Here is an 18012-nt window from a genome sequence, read left to right as displayed (position 1 = left end):
TAGGATGTTGACACAAAGTGACTGATGATATACACACACACTTTATCAGAGCAGGTCTGCAGTGTAACACATCCTCAGAATAAATCCAGTGTCACACAACGTGTCAGAGTCCCAACATTCACCCTACTCTTTTCTTTTTTACAGGAGCATCTGTTAGCTCCACGGGTAGAAGTCCCTCTCTGCGTTTTCTGGCGCAGAACTCCCTGAAAGTTGTCAGTGTTTCCTCAAAAGTAATGACTCTGCACAGGAACTGTTACACAACCACCCGGGATGTGATTGTTTAGCTTTTTGTCTAATAAGAAAAACATGTCATGTTTTGTTCCTGCTGTGCAGAAATCCTCTTTACCTGTTACAGGGATTGGATCATTTTTCACAAAGAAAAGCCAAAAAAGAAAAAGTGTCTTTGTGCGGAGGAAATATGCTCCAGATTATTGATCCATCAGGAACAGGAAGTGAACTGTAGTCATAGATGAATGCTCTTTCTCTGAGAGTATTTTTTTTTTATTCCTCAGAGGGAAATCTCCATCTAGGGTCTGAAATTGAGTTTATTCATCCTGCTTGGGATGCCACTGGAGCTGGTCACTGAACGTTTCAACCAGCCACTCATTTCTTCTGTCTGCCCCCTCTGACGTAGAATAATAAATGGAAAAAAGCTGAATTTGAAGCATCAAACAGAAAAATGAGAAATTAAAATACAAAATACTCTAGAGCGAAAGACTTCAGAAAGACTGACTTCCCAGGGTCACAGTTGAGCTGTTTGTTTCCTCTTTGTTTGGAAGGTAGCAGGTGCTCATTTCATCCCTTGTTTCCAGTGCACTCATTTATTTTCAGGCAGCGATGGTTCAAAGATTCATTGAGCTCGACATAAGTCGTTCTCAGAAAAGCTATAACTGTCTGGATGATCAGCCAATGCCTGCTGGCACATCAGAGTTCCTGGCGCAGCTACCAGGACATCTCGTGTGAGGATGATGATCAATCCGGCTATTAACAGGGTCATGTCTCATAGTAAAAAGTCAACACTTCAGACGGGGAATTTGTAAAAATGTCGACATCCACTTCATCATGGGCTGTAAAGTGAAACAGATTGAAAGTGTCTCTGTTGTCTTTGACTTCCTGCAGCAGTAAGAAGAAACCAGCTGTCATTGTTCAGCCACAAGTAAACCTGATCGGCTCACAGGGGAATATATCGAAATGCTTTTCCCATCTTTGGCTGCGTGCATCGTTGCTATTTTCCTCTCTGTTCAGTCAAGGTCACGCTGGGGGTGGAGGGGGGATTACTTGTTGCCCTCAAATGGTCACATTGACTTCAGTATGCTTTATCACACCCTTGTTTGTTTACAATTACTCACTCTAACTTTATTGTTGTCTTTGGCTCAGAGATATTTGGAATGCCCCGTCCTTTTCTGAAATCTTAACCACACTGTGCTCCATGTAGGAATCTTTCGTAATCATCTGACACGATTCACATTTTAACTAATTAGGCCTTTATGAGAAATACGCCCAGAGAACTGTGCCACAGCCTGGGCCACTTCCCCACTTTCCATCGCCTTTATGTACCATTAGGAAGCTGAATTAGGTCACTGCAATTCCGATGTGCCCAAATTGGCCTTTCCTTTGAGACAGGCCTTTTATGGCTCTCAGGTCCTTCATTTCCTCCTCTTTCTTTGTCGCTGCTTCTCTGTTTCCCTGCAGTGATGGCAGCTCCGCTCTGTTGCTGTGTGGCACAGAAACCTCCCTGTAATGAGCTGTGTTTCCTCGGTTCAGTTTAGACCAAAGCCGAGCTGCTGCCTGCAGAAAATAGACAACATCTCATCAGTTAAATCTTCATTCAGCCCGTACACACACACACACACACACACACACACACACACACACACACACACACATACATACATACACGGGGGGTGCATGGATAAACTTTATGGGATCAAAGCAGAGCGCTGTTCAACGTGTTGTTAAATGACAGACTGTTAAATGGTCTGTTGTGCTCTTTGTCATTTCCTCAAGCTTGAACTTTTAGACACAGTCATGAACTTTGAATTTAGTTGTATTTACAATATTTTTTTTGTGTTCTGTGCTCAAACAGTGTTCATTTTTGTGTATTTTCTTTAATTGTCTGCCTGTTTGGTTTCAGTGGGAGATAAGGTTCCTGCAGACATCCGTATCTGTTCCATCAAATCAACCACTCTGAGGGTAGACCAGTCCATCCTGACCGGTGAGACGTCCTCTTTTCATAAGACAAGCCTTCCATTCATTTTTCTGCCTTTTTAAAACCAATAATGCTTGTTTTTCTTATCAAATGCAGAGATTATTAAGTAGTTCAATACTGCTCACCTGAAAACCAGCCAAAATTGAACATACTGTTACACAGCTTGAATATATGCTTCCTTCATTTATTTGACTATAACAAGATTATTTTAATTCTTATTTACTGTCTCAGTCGTTATTATGTGCTCAGACTCAAGTCTGCTTTCATGTAGTTTAATCTTTGGTTTGTATGTGTCCATTTATTTAAATGAGACCTAAAATGTCACATAGGTTCAGAGCTTTGCTTCAAGAAAATCACTTTGTCTCCCACTTTGGATTTTTTTTTTCATTTTTAGCAAGTGTTTAAATAATGATATGAATGATAATACTAACAATAACAAGAACAACAAGGATAATATTATCTATATAGAATCATTTAAAACAGCAAAATAAAAACCTGACACAGAAAAGAGATCAGAGATTAAACAGTTCAAAATCAAGTGTTCAACTCAAAGATACATGAGAAGATGAACCACAGAACCCGACAGCACAACAACACTTCGACATAAACTGAGACAAAGATAAAAAAAAGATTAAAATTCTGATAATGACAGAAAGCTCCTACTAAACGCCACCAAATACTACACACTGTCCCGCTCAGACATCAGTCCTCCACCTGCGTTTGAAGAACAAAAGAACGCTAGATGACAATGGGTATGATAATCTGAGCTGGCAGGAGAAACGCGCTCGGTTTTATCATGACACAGTTTCAGATTAGCTCCTAAAAGAAAACACTTGTATGTGACAGATCAGTGAGGCAGAACAAATCACCAGTGCGGTGGATCTCTCTGTAGGTGAGACTGGTTGTGCTTTGTTCATCTGCAGAGGCAGGAGCTAACTGATCTAAGCTGCTGCTCTCTGATGTGTTGGCAGGTGAATCTGTCTCTGTGATCAAACACACGGACCCCGTACCCGACCCTCGAGCTGTCAATCAGGACAAAAAGAACATGCTCTTCTCAGTAAGCCCATCACATGTTATCAGACATCCTGTTGATTCATTCTGCCTGTGGTTTATTTGCTTTCTGTTAACTTCCTGGAAAAGCTTGCCTCCCTCAAGATGTGCGAGATGTTATCAGCTGCTCTTCATGCGTGTTACTTGTGATTTCAGGGTACTAACATTGCTGCTGGAAAAGCTGTGGGTGTGGTTGTGTCCACTGGTGTTAACACAGAGATCGGGAAGATTCGGGACGAGATGGCAGCCACCGAGCAGGAGAAAACCCCCCTGCAGCAGAAGCTGGATGAGTTTGGTGAGCAGCTGTCCAAGGTCATCTCGCTTATCTGCATCGCTGTGTGGATCATCAACATCGGACACTTCAACGACCCGGTTCACGGGGGCTCCTGGTTCCGCGGGGCAGTCTACTACTTCAAAATCGCCGTGGCTCTGGCTGTCGCAGCCATCCCTGAGGGTCTTCCTGCCGTCATCACCACCTGCCTGGCTCTGGGGACTCGGCGTATGGCGAAGAAGAACGCCATTGTCCGCAGCCTGCCATCAGTGGAGACCCTCGGCTGCACCTCTGTCATCTGCTCCGACAAGACGGGAACGCTGACCACCAACCAGATGTCTGTGTGCAGAGTGAGTCAAACCTGTGTGACGAGCATACCTGTGCACGTACACAACAGTCACCCTCTCATCAGGCTCTGCTGTGCAGTGATCCTCTGTGCTTTGTCATCTCTGTTTGCAGTTGGTCTTAGTTATCAGCAGAGAGGAGAAGTCTCTTCAAAAAGTCTCTCTTAAAAACATCTGACAGCTGAGATGTTGATTCTGTGTCTGTGCAAACACAGCCAGACGTGTTCCCTGTGATCAGGTATTCAGGTTATTCAACAAGAAGGCAACATGCTGCCGCTTCCCTCATCTACATTGAACTGTTGGATGACTTGCAGTGCTGCTGTTGCATAACTGACCTTGCGTCACCAATCTGCAGAGCAGACAGCCTGTAGCTCCATTCCCTCTCCCTCTCTCTGAGCTGCACCTCGGTGTTATTCGCTCCCACATAAAGAAGACATTTCAGCATCAGCTCTAATCCTCTTTTGTGCTCTCTCAGAACTTTGGCACAGCTCAGACTTGAAGCTTTTAGATGTTTTTAATCAAACAGTCATTTAAGCTTTTGTTTTGTCGAGGCTGAATGATTTACTGGCTGTAAATTCAGAGCCTTGTGATGTGCTGCCGAATAATTCTGTTTTCATTGGTTTATATTCATTCACTGAGAGTGTAATTAGAAAACAGAGAAACATTTTGCTCTTAAATTAGGATAAACACTTTCAAAAAGCTGAGGCAAATTGTGCCATGAAATGAGAAGTTAATCTTATGTAGATAAATATAATTTGAGAGACAAGCAGAGTGTGAGGATCAATTTCAATATCGTGTTTCATCTGGTCACCGCACCAAGTATTACTCCTCTGAAGGGGTTTAATCTGATCATTAGGGCTTGACTGGTTGTCCTCATCCGTGTTCAACTGTAACTAATTCAATGACTCGGGGTGTGTGTGTGTCTCTGTGTGTCAGTGTTGAAAGCGTCCTACGCTGGAGCAGACCTGGCACTGCGGCTTCTTCCTCTGGGCACGATGTCACTCTTAACTCTGGCTCGTTGGCAGTCTCTTGTGTTTACTTTAGGAGAGAAACTAAACAGCGTTTTCTCACATTAGTCAGCAGGCCCCCCTGCCTGGCCCTCACACAGACACACTCTGGATCACTGCAGGCGAATCTGCTCTCAGAAATACAGCTTCCTCTCCCCAGGTCTCCCAGGCGTTGTGTGGTGTGTGCTGCCACCTGCTGTGTCAGGGGAGAAACTGGCAGATGATTCATTCACTGTAGTGATGAAAAAAGTTTAAAAGCTTTTATAACTTACAGTCTGTTCTGTCTGTCCTGATGTTTTATTTTATTTTATTTTCCAGATGTTTGTTCTTGGCAAAGCTGAAGGTGAAAGCTGCTCGCTGTCAGAGTTCACCATCTCAGGGTCTACCTACGCACCTGAGGGAGAAGTGTGAGTACTTCACTGCTCACACAGACACATCGACTCTAGGTCAAACATGAAACAAACTATGCTTTTAGGTTAGTGTTCAGTTCTTAACAAATTCCCATCCAGCCTCATGAAGAGCTTTAATTTGAACTCTTTCTTTCTTCCTGACTTACCTGTGCTTCAACATTTTGATCAGGAGTGAGGAGTTTCAACCCGAATTCAGGCTTTTATTATTATTATTATTATTATTTATTTACCTTTATTTAACCAGGAAAAAGTCTCATTGAGATTAAAAATCTCTTTTACAAGAGAGTCCTGGCCAAGACAGGCAGCAGCACAAACACAGAGTTTCAAAAAACACACAACAATACAGTTAAAAACAAAGCAGAAAGAACAAGTACACAGAACAGAAACAAAATCAGCGGTCAAAACATTTACAGCCAGATGTACTTGCTTCCAAGTCTTTCAGAAGAGCCTTAAAAGCATCAAGTGACACCAGATCCTGTAACTTTAAGATTTTTTGCAGCTCATTCCATGCTGAAGGGACCCTTGGTACAGTCAATAGAAACAAGTCCTGGGACCGAAGGTTCCGACTCCCAGTGCTTTTTTTTAATTATTCCCAAATTTGAGCCAGAAAACTGGAAAAAGTCTGGAATGAACTAAAAAAAAACACTACAACTAGGGCTGTCATTTTAACGTGTTAATTAGATTAATTAATTACAATGCAAATTAACGCGTTATAAAAAATAACGCAGATTAATCTGGATCCAAAACCCGCAGGGCGTTCAAAGACGCACTTATTTTCAAATGTCTGGCATTTACAAACCGTTTGTCCTACTTGTGTTCTCTTCAGATTTTCAAATTTCTGACGGTCCCTGAATGTATCACACCTGACGTCAGCAACATGCTTTAGACCTTGGGGAAGCGAGAGTGGGTCCACATCTCGTTTATTCACACGTCCTTTTTGAAAATCTACAGAAAATCAACCGTTTGCTCTAGCTCAATTTTGTAAAAAACAGATAATTTTACACTCTTTACTGCATTAAACAAGCCCTGAATGATTGATATTTTCCCTGTATTTAAATCTAACAAATTCTTTGAAAATTTCCTTCCATCTTCCTGGTGTCATATTTCAGCTTGGGGCTGCTCTGCACCAATGAGCAACAGTTTGTGTGTTCAGAGCATGTTAAACTGAAAATACTTCACTTTTCTTTGATACAAGACTTGAATTAAGTGTTTTGTACATAGTTCCTCACAGTTTTTAGCCTTTAGCCCTGGTTCTCCTGACCTCATAGAAGTATAGAAGTTCATATTGCAGTGAAAATTGAGTCCACATCTAATAAAAATGTGACAGAAGCAAAAACCGTCCTAAAAATCAAATCAGCTTATCTTAGTTGCAGGACTGTGTAGATTTTGTAAAGATAGAACCATAAAACTTTTTTCATGTGTTACAAAAACATAAAAATATATTATGCTTACCTGAAATATATGGTTAATTTAAGGCAGCTCTGATCTTGTCCCCAGGTCCCAGGATGGTAAACCAGTGAAAAGCTCCCAGTATGACGCTCTGGTTGAACTGGCTACTATCTGCGCCCTGTGCAACGACTCCTCTCTGGACTTCAACGAGGTCTCCCTCCTCTTTCCTTTTCTTTACACGTCAGGTTTATGTTTCCTTAGTACAGTTTGTTAGATCCTTTGAGTGTACTCTTTTTGTGCGTATGAGGCATGTTTGTGGATGCAGCTCAGGTGGGTGCTGTTCTGTAGCTGTAATGCTATTAGTGTGACAAGGAAACATACAACCGTAACAGTTTAAAGCCAACCTGCACAGTAACAGGTAGAAAAACCTTTAATAAATTATGTTTTTTATCATACTTGCAATACAAAATATTGTTTTTAGAATTAGTTTATATCTTCCCATTTATCTTATCTATCTCCCATTTACATTATCTACTAGGGTTAAGTGTTTTTATTGTTTTTTATTTCATTTAAATTACACAAACCCCTCTAAAAAAATAACTTTTAACATTTTCAAAAAATACAAACATTTTTGTCCTCTTTTATCTTTGCAGTAAGGCTTCTGAAGTATTTCTGTTTGTAGTAATAAAATACCCACTAAATTCCCCAAAGATCATTTTTACAATCAGTAAAAGGAAAGAAACAGAGATGAGTGGAACAGTAATGTGACAGGCAAACATTATGATAGACTGATTCTGACCCTGTGTGTGTTGTTGTTGGGTTTGAAAGTATGAAATCATCCTTGGTGTTTCAGGTGAAAGGTGTGTATGAGAAGGTAGGTGAGGCCACAGAGACCGCTCTCACCTGTCTGGTGGAGAAGATGAATGTTTTCGACACTGAAGTTCAGAGTCTGTCCAAGATTGACAGAGCCAACGCCTGCAACTCAGTGAGTGACACCAGCTCTCCGTCTTCCACACACTGCACTTTCCTCTGCGTCCACTCAGCAGTTTCTCACCCTGTTTACTGCCATGTCTGATCAGGTGATCAAGCAGCTGATGAAGAAGGAGTTTACCCTGGAGTTCTCCAGAGACAGGAAGTCCATGTCCGTGTTCTGCACCCCAAACAAATCTCGATCTTCCATGGGGAAGATGTTTGTGAAGGTAAGCTTGGAGAGACGTGTACTGAGGACTTGATCCTGACAGATTTCTACCTCGCTAAGACATTTTTTATCCCGTTTCCCTCCACAGGGGGCGCCAGAGGGTGTTATTGAGAGGTGCACTTATGTCAGAGTGGGCAACACTAAAGTTCCCCTCACTAAAGGCATCAAAGAGAAGATCATGTCTGTGATCCGTGAGTATGGTACGGGCCGTGACACCCTGAGGTGCCTCGCCCTGGCAACAAGAGACAGCCCGCCTAAGATGGAGGACATGGTTCTGTCTGACACGGCCAAATTCGCTGAGTATGAGGTGAATTTTAAATCCTGATTCAGTCGTTTTGATATGAATAACTTTTATTATGTTTGATGCTTTCAGAGTTTTCTTTTGTTTTTTAATAATCGCCCCTGTCTTTGTCTCTCTGTGTCCAGTCTGACCTCACCTTCGTGGGATGTGTGGGCATGCTGGACCCTCCCAGGCAGGAGGTGGCTGCTTCTATCATGCTGTGCCGCCAGGCCGGCATCCGCGTCATCATGATCACTGGGGACAACAAGGGCACAGCTGTGGCTATCTGTCGCCGCATTGGTATTCTAACCGAGGAGGATGATGTCGAGAACATGGCCTTCACAGGACGAGAGTTTGACGAACTCTCGCCCTACAAACAACGTGAAGCTGTCACTCATGCTCGCTGTTTTGCACGTGTTGAACCCTCACACAAGTCCAAGATCGTGGAGTTCCTGCAAGGATTCGATGAGATCACAGCTATGGTACGAACTCTGAATCCTGCTTTTAAAAAACAACCTGAGTTTACTGTTTTTAGTCTGACAAACTGGATCTTCTTCACAGACAGGTGACGGCGTGAACGATGCCCCTGCCTTGAAGAAGGCAGAGATCGGCATCGCCATGGGCTCTGGCACTGCCGTGGCCAAGTCAGCCTCTGAAATGGTTCTCGCTGATGACAACTTCTCCTCCATTGTGGCCGCTGTTGAAGAAGGCAGAGCAATCTACAACAACATGAAGCAGTTCATCAGATACCTCATTTCCTCCAACGTGGGGGAGGTTGTCTGGTGAGTCTAAGAAGGAGATTTTTTTAAAACCAGGACGACCATGCTCTATCCAATAGTTAGATGACAGCTTCACTCAGGTGGTGTTGTTCAGATGCTAACTCTGATCCTTTCCTCTGTTAGCATCTTCCTTACTGCTGCTCTGGGCTTCCCTGAGGCTCTGATCCCAGTTCAGCTGCTCTGGGTCAACCTGGTGACTGACGGCCTCCCCGCCACCGCGCTGGGCTTCAACCCTCCAGATCTGGACATCATGGAGAAGCCTCCTCGTAACGCTAAGGAGCCCCTTATCTCCGGCTGGCTCTTCTTCAGATACTTGGCCATTGGAGGTGGGTTCATCATCAAGTTTATTGCTGTTTCATTTAGTTTCCCCTTATACAGTTTGATACATGTTATTTGTATGTGGGGGCTTTCTCAGGCTATGTGGGAGCAGCCACAGTGGGCGCTGCTGCCTGGTGGTTCACGCTCTCTGAAGAAGGACCTCAGCTCACTCTGTACCAGCTGGTGAGTCTTCCAGTCTGATATCTCACTGATCAGATCTCCTCAGTGCGTGTCTCTGCCTCACTCATCTGTGTCCCCCCTCACAGAGCCACTTCTTGCAGTGTGGTCCAGACAACCCAGAGTTTGACGGTCTGGACTGTCATGTCTTTGAGTCGCCCTATCCAATGACCATGGCCCTGTCTGTGCTCGTCACTATTGAGATGTGTAATGCTCTTAACAGGTAAGTTAGAGCATCTCAGAAAAGTCTTTACTAAAGACACTTTTTGCCAAACCTGTTGAGATAAGTCACAATCTGAACTGTATCCTCCCTCCAGTCTGTCTGAGAACCAGTCCCTGCTGCGGATGCCTCCCTGGGAGAACATTTGGCTGCTGGGGTCCATTTGCCTCTCCATGTCCCTCCATTTCCTCATCCTCTACGTGGAGCCTCTGCCTGTGAGTTTCACTAAACCTCTGTGTTCAGTATCTACCTGATTAAAGCTACCTGACACTGTAATACAAAGAGAGGAGCCCGGTCAGCTACTTCATAAAGAGAAAGATTGAATTTTCAGAGTTACCTGGTTCACTTCCCCCCTGAAAAGCTGCACGGCTTAATCACTCACTTGTAATGGTAACTCATCTGCTGCCCTATGAAGCAGCACAGTGTAGGATGTAGTGGTATTTAGCAGAGAGGTGAGGCCCCCTCCTCCTGCCTCCTTAAGTGTGTGGGAGAATCTACTGTGACTGTGAAAAAATTGTGAAAATCATTTCACACCCTCTTCAGAGCCAGTGTTTGGTTTGTCAGTTTGTGCTTTTTAGCAAAAAAAGGAGCTCTGTGGGGAAGCACCTGCTCCCTCTGGAGATAAAAAGATTTTTCTTCTGTTGTTGAAAAAAAGTGATTTAAAGAGGTAATACATTAAAAACCAATATTTGGTGATGTTGAAATTCATGGTTTTACACTTGCTGCTGTGCTCAGATGATTAGACTGTAAAACTGTAAAAAATGAGAGAAATAGACAAGCATGAACAAAAGTTTAAACCAGTGTTAATTTTGACAGCAAATTTTGTTTTAGTCATAGTCTATTGAATAACACACCATTTGACTTTAGTACTGTTTTAGTTATCTGAAAACTTTTAGTCTTGGGCTAGTTTTAGTCAACCAAATACAATTAGAGTTTTTGTTTTAAGTCTAGTTTCAGTGGACTAAATACTAGACATACACCAATTGATCAGCTGGCAGATCAATTGGTGCAGAGTTTCTTTTATTTTAGGGGATTGGTGCTCGGTGATCGGCCCATCCTTACATATGAAACTGATCTTCTATACCTCCAGGAAGGTCTGACAGCCAGCCATTGTTTTTTGCTCTGAGACCTGAAACTCAGGACACTTTATTGGTTGATTAAGTTAAAACATAAAGATTTTATTGTTTCACAGGTATTGGTCAATGATTTTCAATAAAATAAGATTGGAACATTCAAGGTATATGCTGTCAGTTATAAAAAAATAAAAAGTAAAAATCTTTATCTGCAGGTCAGGCTTTTTAAAGATAGGTGATCAGCCAGAAAAATGTGATTGGTGTACCCCTACTAAATACCATTAGAGGTTTAGCCTTAGTCGACCAAATATTAACAGATCTTGACAACCTAACTGTTGTGAAAACATCCTGCTGGTGCCAAACTGGGTGAAGTGCTGCAAACTGGTCTTCCTTCTCCTCCTATGTAACTGCTGCACACGATGTCTATAGACAAAGACGTTAACCTGTTAAGTTATGTGGCATCGATCATCGTATCTTTTAAATATTCATAGACATGGACGGTGGTTTGCAGGCAACATATTTTCTTTGATATCTTGCCTTACCTGTTTTATCCTCCCCATCTGCAGTTTTCTTTTTCCTTCCGCTACTTGCCTTGATGGAAAATACTAAGTTTGGTACATGAGGTCACGTCAGTCTGTAATGCTTTACTTTTGTTATTTCTCACCCTCTCAGTACCACCCTTGCTTCTCTTACTGTCCATATTCTTGTGTGTTTGTACCATTGACACTGTAATAAGAAAGGTTTGTACTGGTGGTCATGATCCTCTGACATGCACTGCTGCACAGGCAGCTGCATATGAGAGAAATGTTTTCATCTCATCTTTATTCATTGACAAAAGTATCAGTTTTATTTCATCACAGTCTTCATCATCATGTCTGGTTTGAAAGTCAAGGAGCTAATAAAGTGCTCTCAGTAATTATTTTACTGTTTCTCCACAAAGTCTTGCTCTAGTTTCATGCACATGTTGTACACATAATGGTGAAGAATTATCTTCATATAGATTTTGAGTTTCACTCTGAGCTAGAAGAATGTAAACAAATTTGCTAAATGTCGAGCTGTCTTCTTACACACTGGACCATGATATGCTCATTGGAGGAGATCAGGTCCTTGGTGTTGTTTAGTGATGCACTAAATGATCTCTGATGTTAACAGAAATCCTGTAACAAACTTCTAGCAGCTCTAACTTTACTCCTTTGTCTCCCAGGTCATCTTCCAGATCACCCCTCTGGATGCCACCCAGTGGATGATGGTGCTTAAGATCTCCATGCCCGTCATCTTGCTGGACGAGCTGCTGAAGTTTGCGGCCAGAAACTACTTGGACTTTGGTAAACAGCTGGAGAAGCCGGTCAGGAAAGGCTGCTCTCTGTCTGCATGCACCGAGGGCATCTCCTGGCCTTTCGTGGCCATCTCCCTGCCCCTGGTTCTGTGGATCTACAGCACCGATACTAACGTGTCCTCCGTGCTGTGGGCCTGACTGACTCCACTACAGTACCCTCCCCGTGCACCAGTGTGAAGTGGACATTAACACACACATCTAACACAGTTACATTAACTCAGAACAACTCACAGTCAACACTTGCACATATCCTGGCAGCCCGTCTGCTGTGGGATCTTTTCTATTTAGACATTTTGAATGATACATCTTGTTTTCAGGGGCCGGGGGGTGTTGAGTCATATTTTGATGACTTTGACTGACATAAAGTCCAGGTGTTTTAATTTATCATCATGCTTTTCTCTCTATTGGTCCCCTGTTTTGAACAGTAAGAGATGCCTACCGTGTTCGAGCTGTGTGTTGAGCTGTACAGAGAATTTACACTATTTTATAATAATTAATATTTTGTAATTTTTGTGGGGCTGTGGGGGTCAGAGTTCTCGATGTGAAGAGGTATAACTATAAGGACCATGTAGTAATACACTATTTCTGGGCGGACTTGTATTTTGCCCTGGCATGAATCTCTACAGCCATTTTTGAGCTCCATGCGTTTTCATCCATGATTTTCTGCAGTAGGCAGAGCACAGCTACCTCAGTGCTGTTTTGTGACCATTACTACACATCCGTCTCAATGATTTCATTCATTTAAAATGTTGAGGTAAGCGCCATTTCTTTTGCAGTAGACAAAGCCCTTACACACATGTTGAGTTATTTTTTATCTTTGTCTTTCTGTGTTGTTGGAGGGAAGAGAGGACCACCATGTTACCAGTTCAAGAGCAATTTTTTGATAAAGATCTGTTGCTAAATTTGTTTACTTGAAGAAAACTCATTTGTCTTGGTTTTCTTTTTTTAAGTTTGCTTTTTTTTAATGACCCAATCTTAACTTTCATTCCTTTTTTTTAATCTTAATTACAATAATCTTTCTAATATTTATAAAATGTGCACATACTGTACTTGAATATGTAAAAAGGCACCAAGAAGCTGTTAGTCTTAGCAACTGAGCACAACCTAGAGGAGCGGTCATTGGAAGAGTCTGTAAATCTGTACATAGCACACAAAGTAGAAATCCTGAATAGGTGTGTGTGTGTGTGTTATTATGTTGCTTTCAAAATGCTCCACACACTTACTCTAGTGTACCTGATTGTGGTCGTAGCGTTTCTGCATGCCTGCTCCAATAACCCAGGTCAGAGAGTGCTTTGAGTTTGTTAGATTTGAAGCTAACTGTTGTTTCTTTCAATGCCTTCCACTTGTTTACCTGCAGAGTGAGTACACTTTGACCTGCATGACATCTCGCTCGCTTGTTATTTTGCTTTTTGTTTTCTTGCTGTTCATTCTCATGTGAGGATGAAAGAGGGCTGTTTGTGTTAGATCTTTTGTTTTATACTTTTAATGGTACAACAGTAAGAGGGGGAAGAATAAAGGTGATGTAGGGTTTGATTAAAAAATGCCTCCGATGTCACAAAGTGCCACGTAACACTGTGTCAAAGTTAAAGCCTTTGGCACAAAGTTGCTTGTACGTTGTTTTTCACTGTTTGGCAACCAGCATAGACGGACATTAAAGCATCTGTGGGACGTGGTTGTGTTTTTTTACTCTTCATCTTTTTGTCTTTGGTAATCCTTTGCTTGCCTTAAAGCATGGCCTTCACACTCTGCGCTCCTTCCATAGCAGGAGTTGTTTTGATGTTTGGTTGTTTTGCTGCTCATTTTCTTCTACTCTGACCTGTGACTCTTTCCTGTGTCCGCTGATTTAATTTTCCTCTCTCCTCTTTTTTTTTCTTTGCAGCAAAGGCCAAGTAAGCCCACCTCTACTCTAAACTCCTTCAAAGTATTTTGGTTTTGTGTTTTGCATGTGTGTTTTGGGCAGCACATCTTACAAGAGCTGCATGTCAGTCAAGTACCAGAGGGACAGAGGCTCCTGAGCTCATTCATCATTTTCTAGAGCAGCCATCAATAAATGTCCTCTGAAGCTAGCCGAGCCACCTCATCAGTCCTTCATCCTCCTGCATGAAAAGCCTTAGATAACCACACAGTGACATGCTATCTTTTTAGACAGTGACCTTAGTACCGTGTACAGTAAATTGTACGATATTTCATGGTGCATGTTTGCTGAATCAGCCATCTGTTTCAACAGACTTGTGTTATAGACAATGTATAGTATTGGTAAATAGAGTAGACGTTCATCAGATAGTACAAATGTTAAATAAGCTCAAAAACAGATCATCTTTCCTAAGGAAAAACTTTTATGGGATATTTAAAAACCAAACAACCTTTGTTTTGTTTGTTGCTTTGCACTGAGACGTGCTACATGTTTGGAGCAGACTTTGTCATACCTGGGAAGGCAAACTTGTGACAGTGCAGTGATGAATGTGATTTGTCATGAGAGCTGAGGCTGTCCTTCCTCTGGCATTTTTTGCCAAACTGCTGTACTGTATTTTCAGAGATGATTGTACGATGTATCACATGAACTTTGGTTTCAGGTAAATAAAACTGTCATACATGAAGAGTTTACTCACTGGTGTTGACTCTCATTTAAAAACTATCAGATAACAGATTATCTCATATATTACACAGATTCAGTTCACACAAGGTGAAATATCTTTATCGTTTATTCCTTTCAACTGCAATTATTATGGCTTATGTAAAAGGAAAATCCAGCGTCTAGGTGATTCTATAATTAGGGGAACATTTCAGGTAAACAAAAACGTGAAAACTATATGTGCGTTTTTGCTTCATATTCTATTTGATTGCAAATGATACACCTGGGATGTAACTCATTAGCTGGCAAGCTAGCTCTAATGAATTCTTGAATATTTAAGAAATAAAACATTTTGGAGCGTAATTTTTGTCAACCATGTTATGGACAAAAGTTGTGACTATTTTTTCAACATTTCTCTATATTATACTGAATTTAGAGTTATTCAACATTTCTGTGTCAGACTATGCTCCTTAGAAATGTCCCTCATCATTTATATCACAGTTTAGACAAAATCTAAAATAATTATGGCTCAAAAATCATATGTAACATAGTTGACGGGAAAAACCTGTCTCTGCAACATAAACTTTTGTGACGGTACCACCTGACCTCAATCATCTCATATCTCTGTGCATTTTCTTCACAATTTATGTTTTTTACATTTGTCGTAAGAACACTAGAAAATATTGGTAACACAGTTCACAAACAATTAAAGCACACAATGTAGACAATCATTTTGATGAAATATTGATGAGGAGGATTAAAAATATGCAACACTTTCTTCATGGTTCCCGCCAAAAAGGGTGTGACTTCATTCAATTTAAGTCATGTGACTTTAGAGCAAACCAGTGCTGATTTATAGGGGTTTTTTTTAACAGGTAACACGATTGATGCAAATTTCTCGGACACACACATAATGAATTATTGTGTCCATATAAACTATCAAAATAGTTTTTGAAAACACCTTGATCATGTTATAATGTTTATTTTAAACAAATAATGCTTAAAATAATATTCACAAACATGTTTTCTAGTGTTGATTTTGAAGAATAAACTTGACATTTGAGAAATCGGACAGCAAAAAAACTGCAAATTCCAACATGATTTGTACTTTTAGCTAAATAAATGATGGAACCTGTTCACTTTCTGGATTAAATATGAGTGAAATATCAGCCAAATGACCCACTGTAAAATTGCTAATTGCTTGAAGTTAATATTTGGTACAATTGATAAGTATACCCCATGGACATGAAATGTACCCCTGATTATAGAATCCCTTGTCACATAAAATTAGAATAGAGTGAAAAAGTTTATTATTGTAAACTAATAATGTCACAGTCTGATCAGCTGTTTAACTGTAAACACCTGCAAAGGTTTCCTGAGCCTTTACATGTTTCTTAGTCTGGTTCAGTTAGCGACTTAGTCATGGTAAACACTGCTGACTGACAGTCACTGACCCCCTCCACAAGGAGGCAGAGACACTAAAGGTTACTGCTGAGGAAGCTGGCAGTCCACAGAGTGCTGGATCCAAACACAAACAGATCTCTAGAGAGAGGAGTGCTAGGACCAATGATTTATTATACAGTCTACGGGATAAACACAGCCTGGAGAGGAAAAACAAAAAACTCCTCAACACCTTCAAAGGAAGTGGACTAAGTCTGGAGTCAGAGTGACCACACACAGACGGATCAAACAGTCAACTACAACTGTCTCCTTCCTCCAGTCAAACCATTTCTGAACCAGAGACCATGTCAGAAGACTCTTTTGTCAATAAAGATGCCCTTATCGATTCTGCTTAACGATCTGATTCTTTATCGATTCCCTTATCAATTCCTGTGAAGTGTGAATGTGAATTTCCTTGAAACAAAAAGGAGCTTCACAGGTTTTCTGTGTCAACCACATTTAATCGAGTTTATACTGTACTTGGTCCCTGAGTCTGGATATTTCTGGGCATAATTATACAGAAACAGGTAAAAATTGCACACAATGTGACGTTGATGTACTGTGTTGTAATATATTAATAATTCAAGTAGGCCATCTAGTGTCTCAAAGTGGTTATAGCAATGGTTTAAGTTGTTTGGAAGCTTTCTGTAGTTATGAAGTCAGCCATGAGCCTTTCAATTGCCTGTTAGCTTTTGACATTGGAAATTCCTATTATTTTTTACAGAGTGGATGTGATATGTTTCTGTGATGAAAGTTGAAATTCTATTCTGAAGCTGAAGTTATACTGATGTATGCTAATACTAGCATATCAATGCAGTTTCCCATATACGTTAGCATCAAGCTTGCGCTACTTTGTTATTTTGGTAAATAAGGTGATTTATACCATATCAAATGTACTGAATATGAATCTCCTGAGAGAGAGTATTTTCTTTATGAAGTCAGTTCTTCAGCAAAACTATAAGCTAAAAATCCTGAATCAGAGTTGACTTGGGAAACGTTATCTAACTGCTAAGCTAAGATAGCTGCAGGCCAGGCGGCTCTGGCACAATGTAAAAAATCGATAAGGGAATCTTTTAGCACAAAGGCTAACAATATTGATGGATTGAAATATTTCTTATCGATTCTCAACAGGAATGAACCGGTTTTCGATTCCCATCCCTATTCTTAACTGGGCTGAAAAGAACAGGACTATTGCTTAGCGGTCCAAAGTCATTTTTTCAGATTAAAGTATTTTTTATTGCATTTGAGAATCAAGGATCCATAGGCAGGGGAAACAGTGGAGTAGCTCAGAATCCAAGTTGCTTTAAGTCCAGAATAAACAGTCAGTGATGGCTTTTTTTTTTTTTTTTTTTTTTTTTTTTGGGGGGGGGGGCAATGTCATCTGCTACTGTATTTTTTTAAGTCCAGAGTCAACACAGACGTTTATCAGGAAACTTTAGAGCATTTCTTGCTTCCTTTAGCTGACAGGCTTAATGGAAATGCTCATTTCACTTGGCTCCTGCTCACAGCGCCAAAACTACCAAAAGCTGGTGAAATGACCATGATATTACTGAGCTTGACTGAGCAGTAAACTCTTCAGCCTGGGCCCAGAGAGGATCTGTGAGGTATTATCTAGTGAAGAGATCATTGTTTGGTTGTATTTGATATTATAATTTAATCAGGCACTAAATTCTGATTTTTCATTAACTGTGAATCATAATCACAATTAAAATGAAATCATCCCTCTCAGTTACTCTTTTTTTAAATGAACTACGGGAATAAATCAACTTTTTTACGATACTCTAATTTACTGAGATGAACCTGTTTATCCTTAATGAACTGACATTTATGAGCTGCTCACCTCACCTAAGTATAGAGCCTGTACAGGAGTAAAAGTACTGTGGAGGCTTTGCCCAAATCTGCTTTCCATTCAAGAGAAACTGAACTCCAACTTTCATGT

General features: G+C 41.0%; 1 protein-coding gene across 1 annotated transcript in view; it reads left to right on the top strand.

Annotated features, from left to right (window-relative positions):
- Positions 1-14665, top strand: part of LOC141790022 (sarcoplasmic/endoplasmic reticulum calcium ATPase 2-like) — a 30158-nt gene extending 15493 nt beyond the window's left edge. Inside the window, exons 6-21 of the mRNA XM_074669651.1 lie at positions 2135-2215; positions 3181-3266; positions 3416-3880; positions 5200-5288; positions 6789-6891; positions 7534-7665; positions 7760-7879; positions 7967-8185; positions 8305-8640; positions 8720-8940; positions 9061-9263; positions 9353-9438; positions 9522-9655; positions 9750-9867; positions 11930-13419; positions 13941-14665. Of these exons, the coding sequence (XP_074525752.1) occupies positions 2135-2215; positions 3181-3266; positions 3416-3880; positions 5200-5288; positions 6789-6891; positions 7534-7665; positions 7760-7879; positions 7967-8185; positions 8305-8640; positions 8720-8940; positions 9061-9263; positions 9353-9438; positions 9522-9655; positions 9750-9867; positions 11930-12199 (2663 nt within the window). The 3' untranslated portion in view covers positions 12200-13419; positions 13941-14665. The remainder of the gene's footprint in view (positions 1-2134; positions 2216-3180; positions 3267-3415; positions 3881-5199; positions 5289-6788; positions 6892-7533; positions 7666-7759; positions 7880-7966; positions 8186-8304; positions 8641-8719; positions 8941-9060; positions 9264-9352; positions 9439-9521; positions 9656-9749; positions 9868-11929; positions 13420-13940) is intronic.
- The last annotated feature ends 3347 nt before the right edge of the window (positions 14666-18012 follow it).

Source organism: Halichoeres trimaculatus, unplaced genomic scaffold (assembly GCF_033239565.1).
Source record: "Halichoeres trimaculatus isolate MK-OKI-2021-1 unplaced genomic scaffold, fHalTri1.1 fHalTri1_scaffold_5, whole genome shotgun sequence".
Lineage (NCBI taxonomy): Eukaryota > Metazoa > Chordata > Actinopteri > Labriformes > Labridae > Halichoeres > Halichoeres trimaculatus.
Note: the sequence above shows the minus strand (reverse complement) of the source record. Positions and strands in the feature narration are given on the sequence as shown.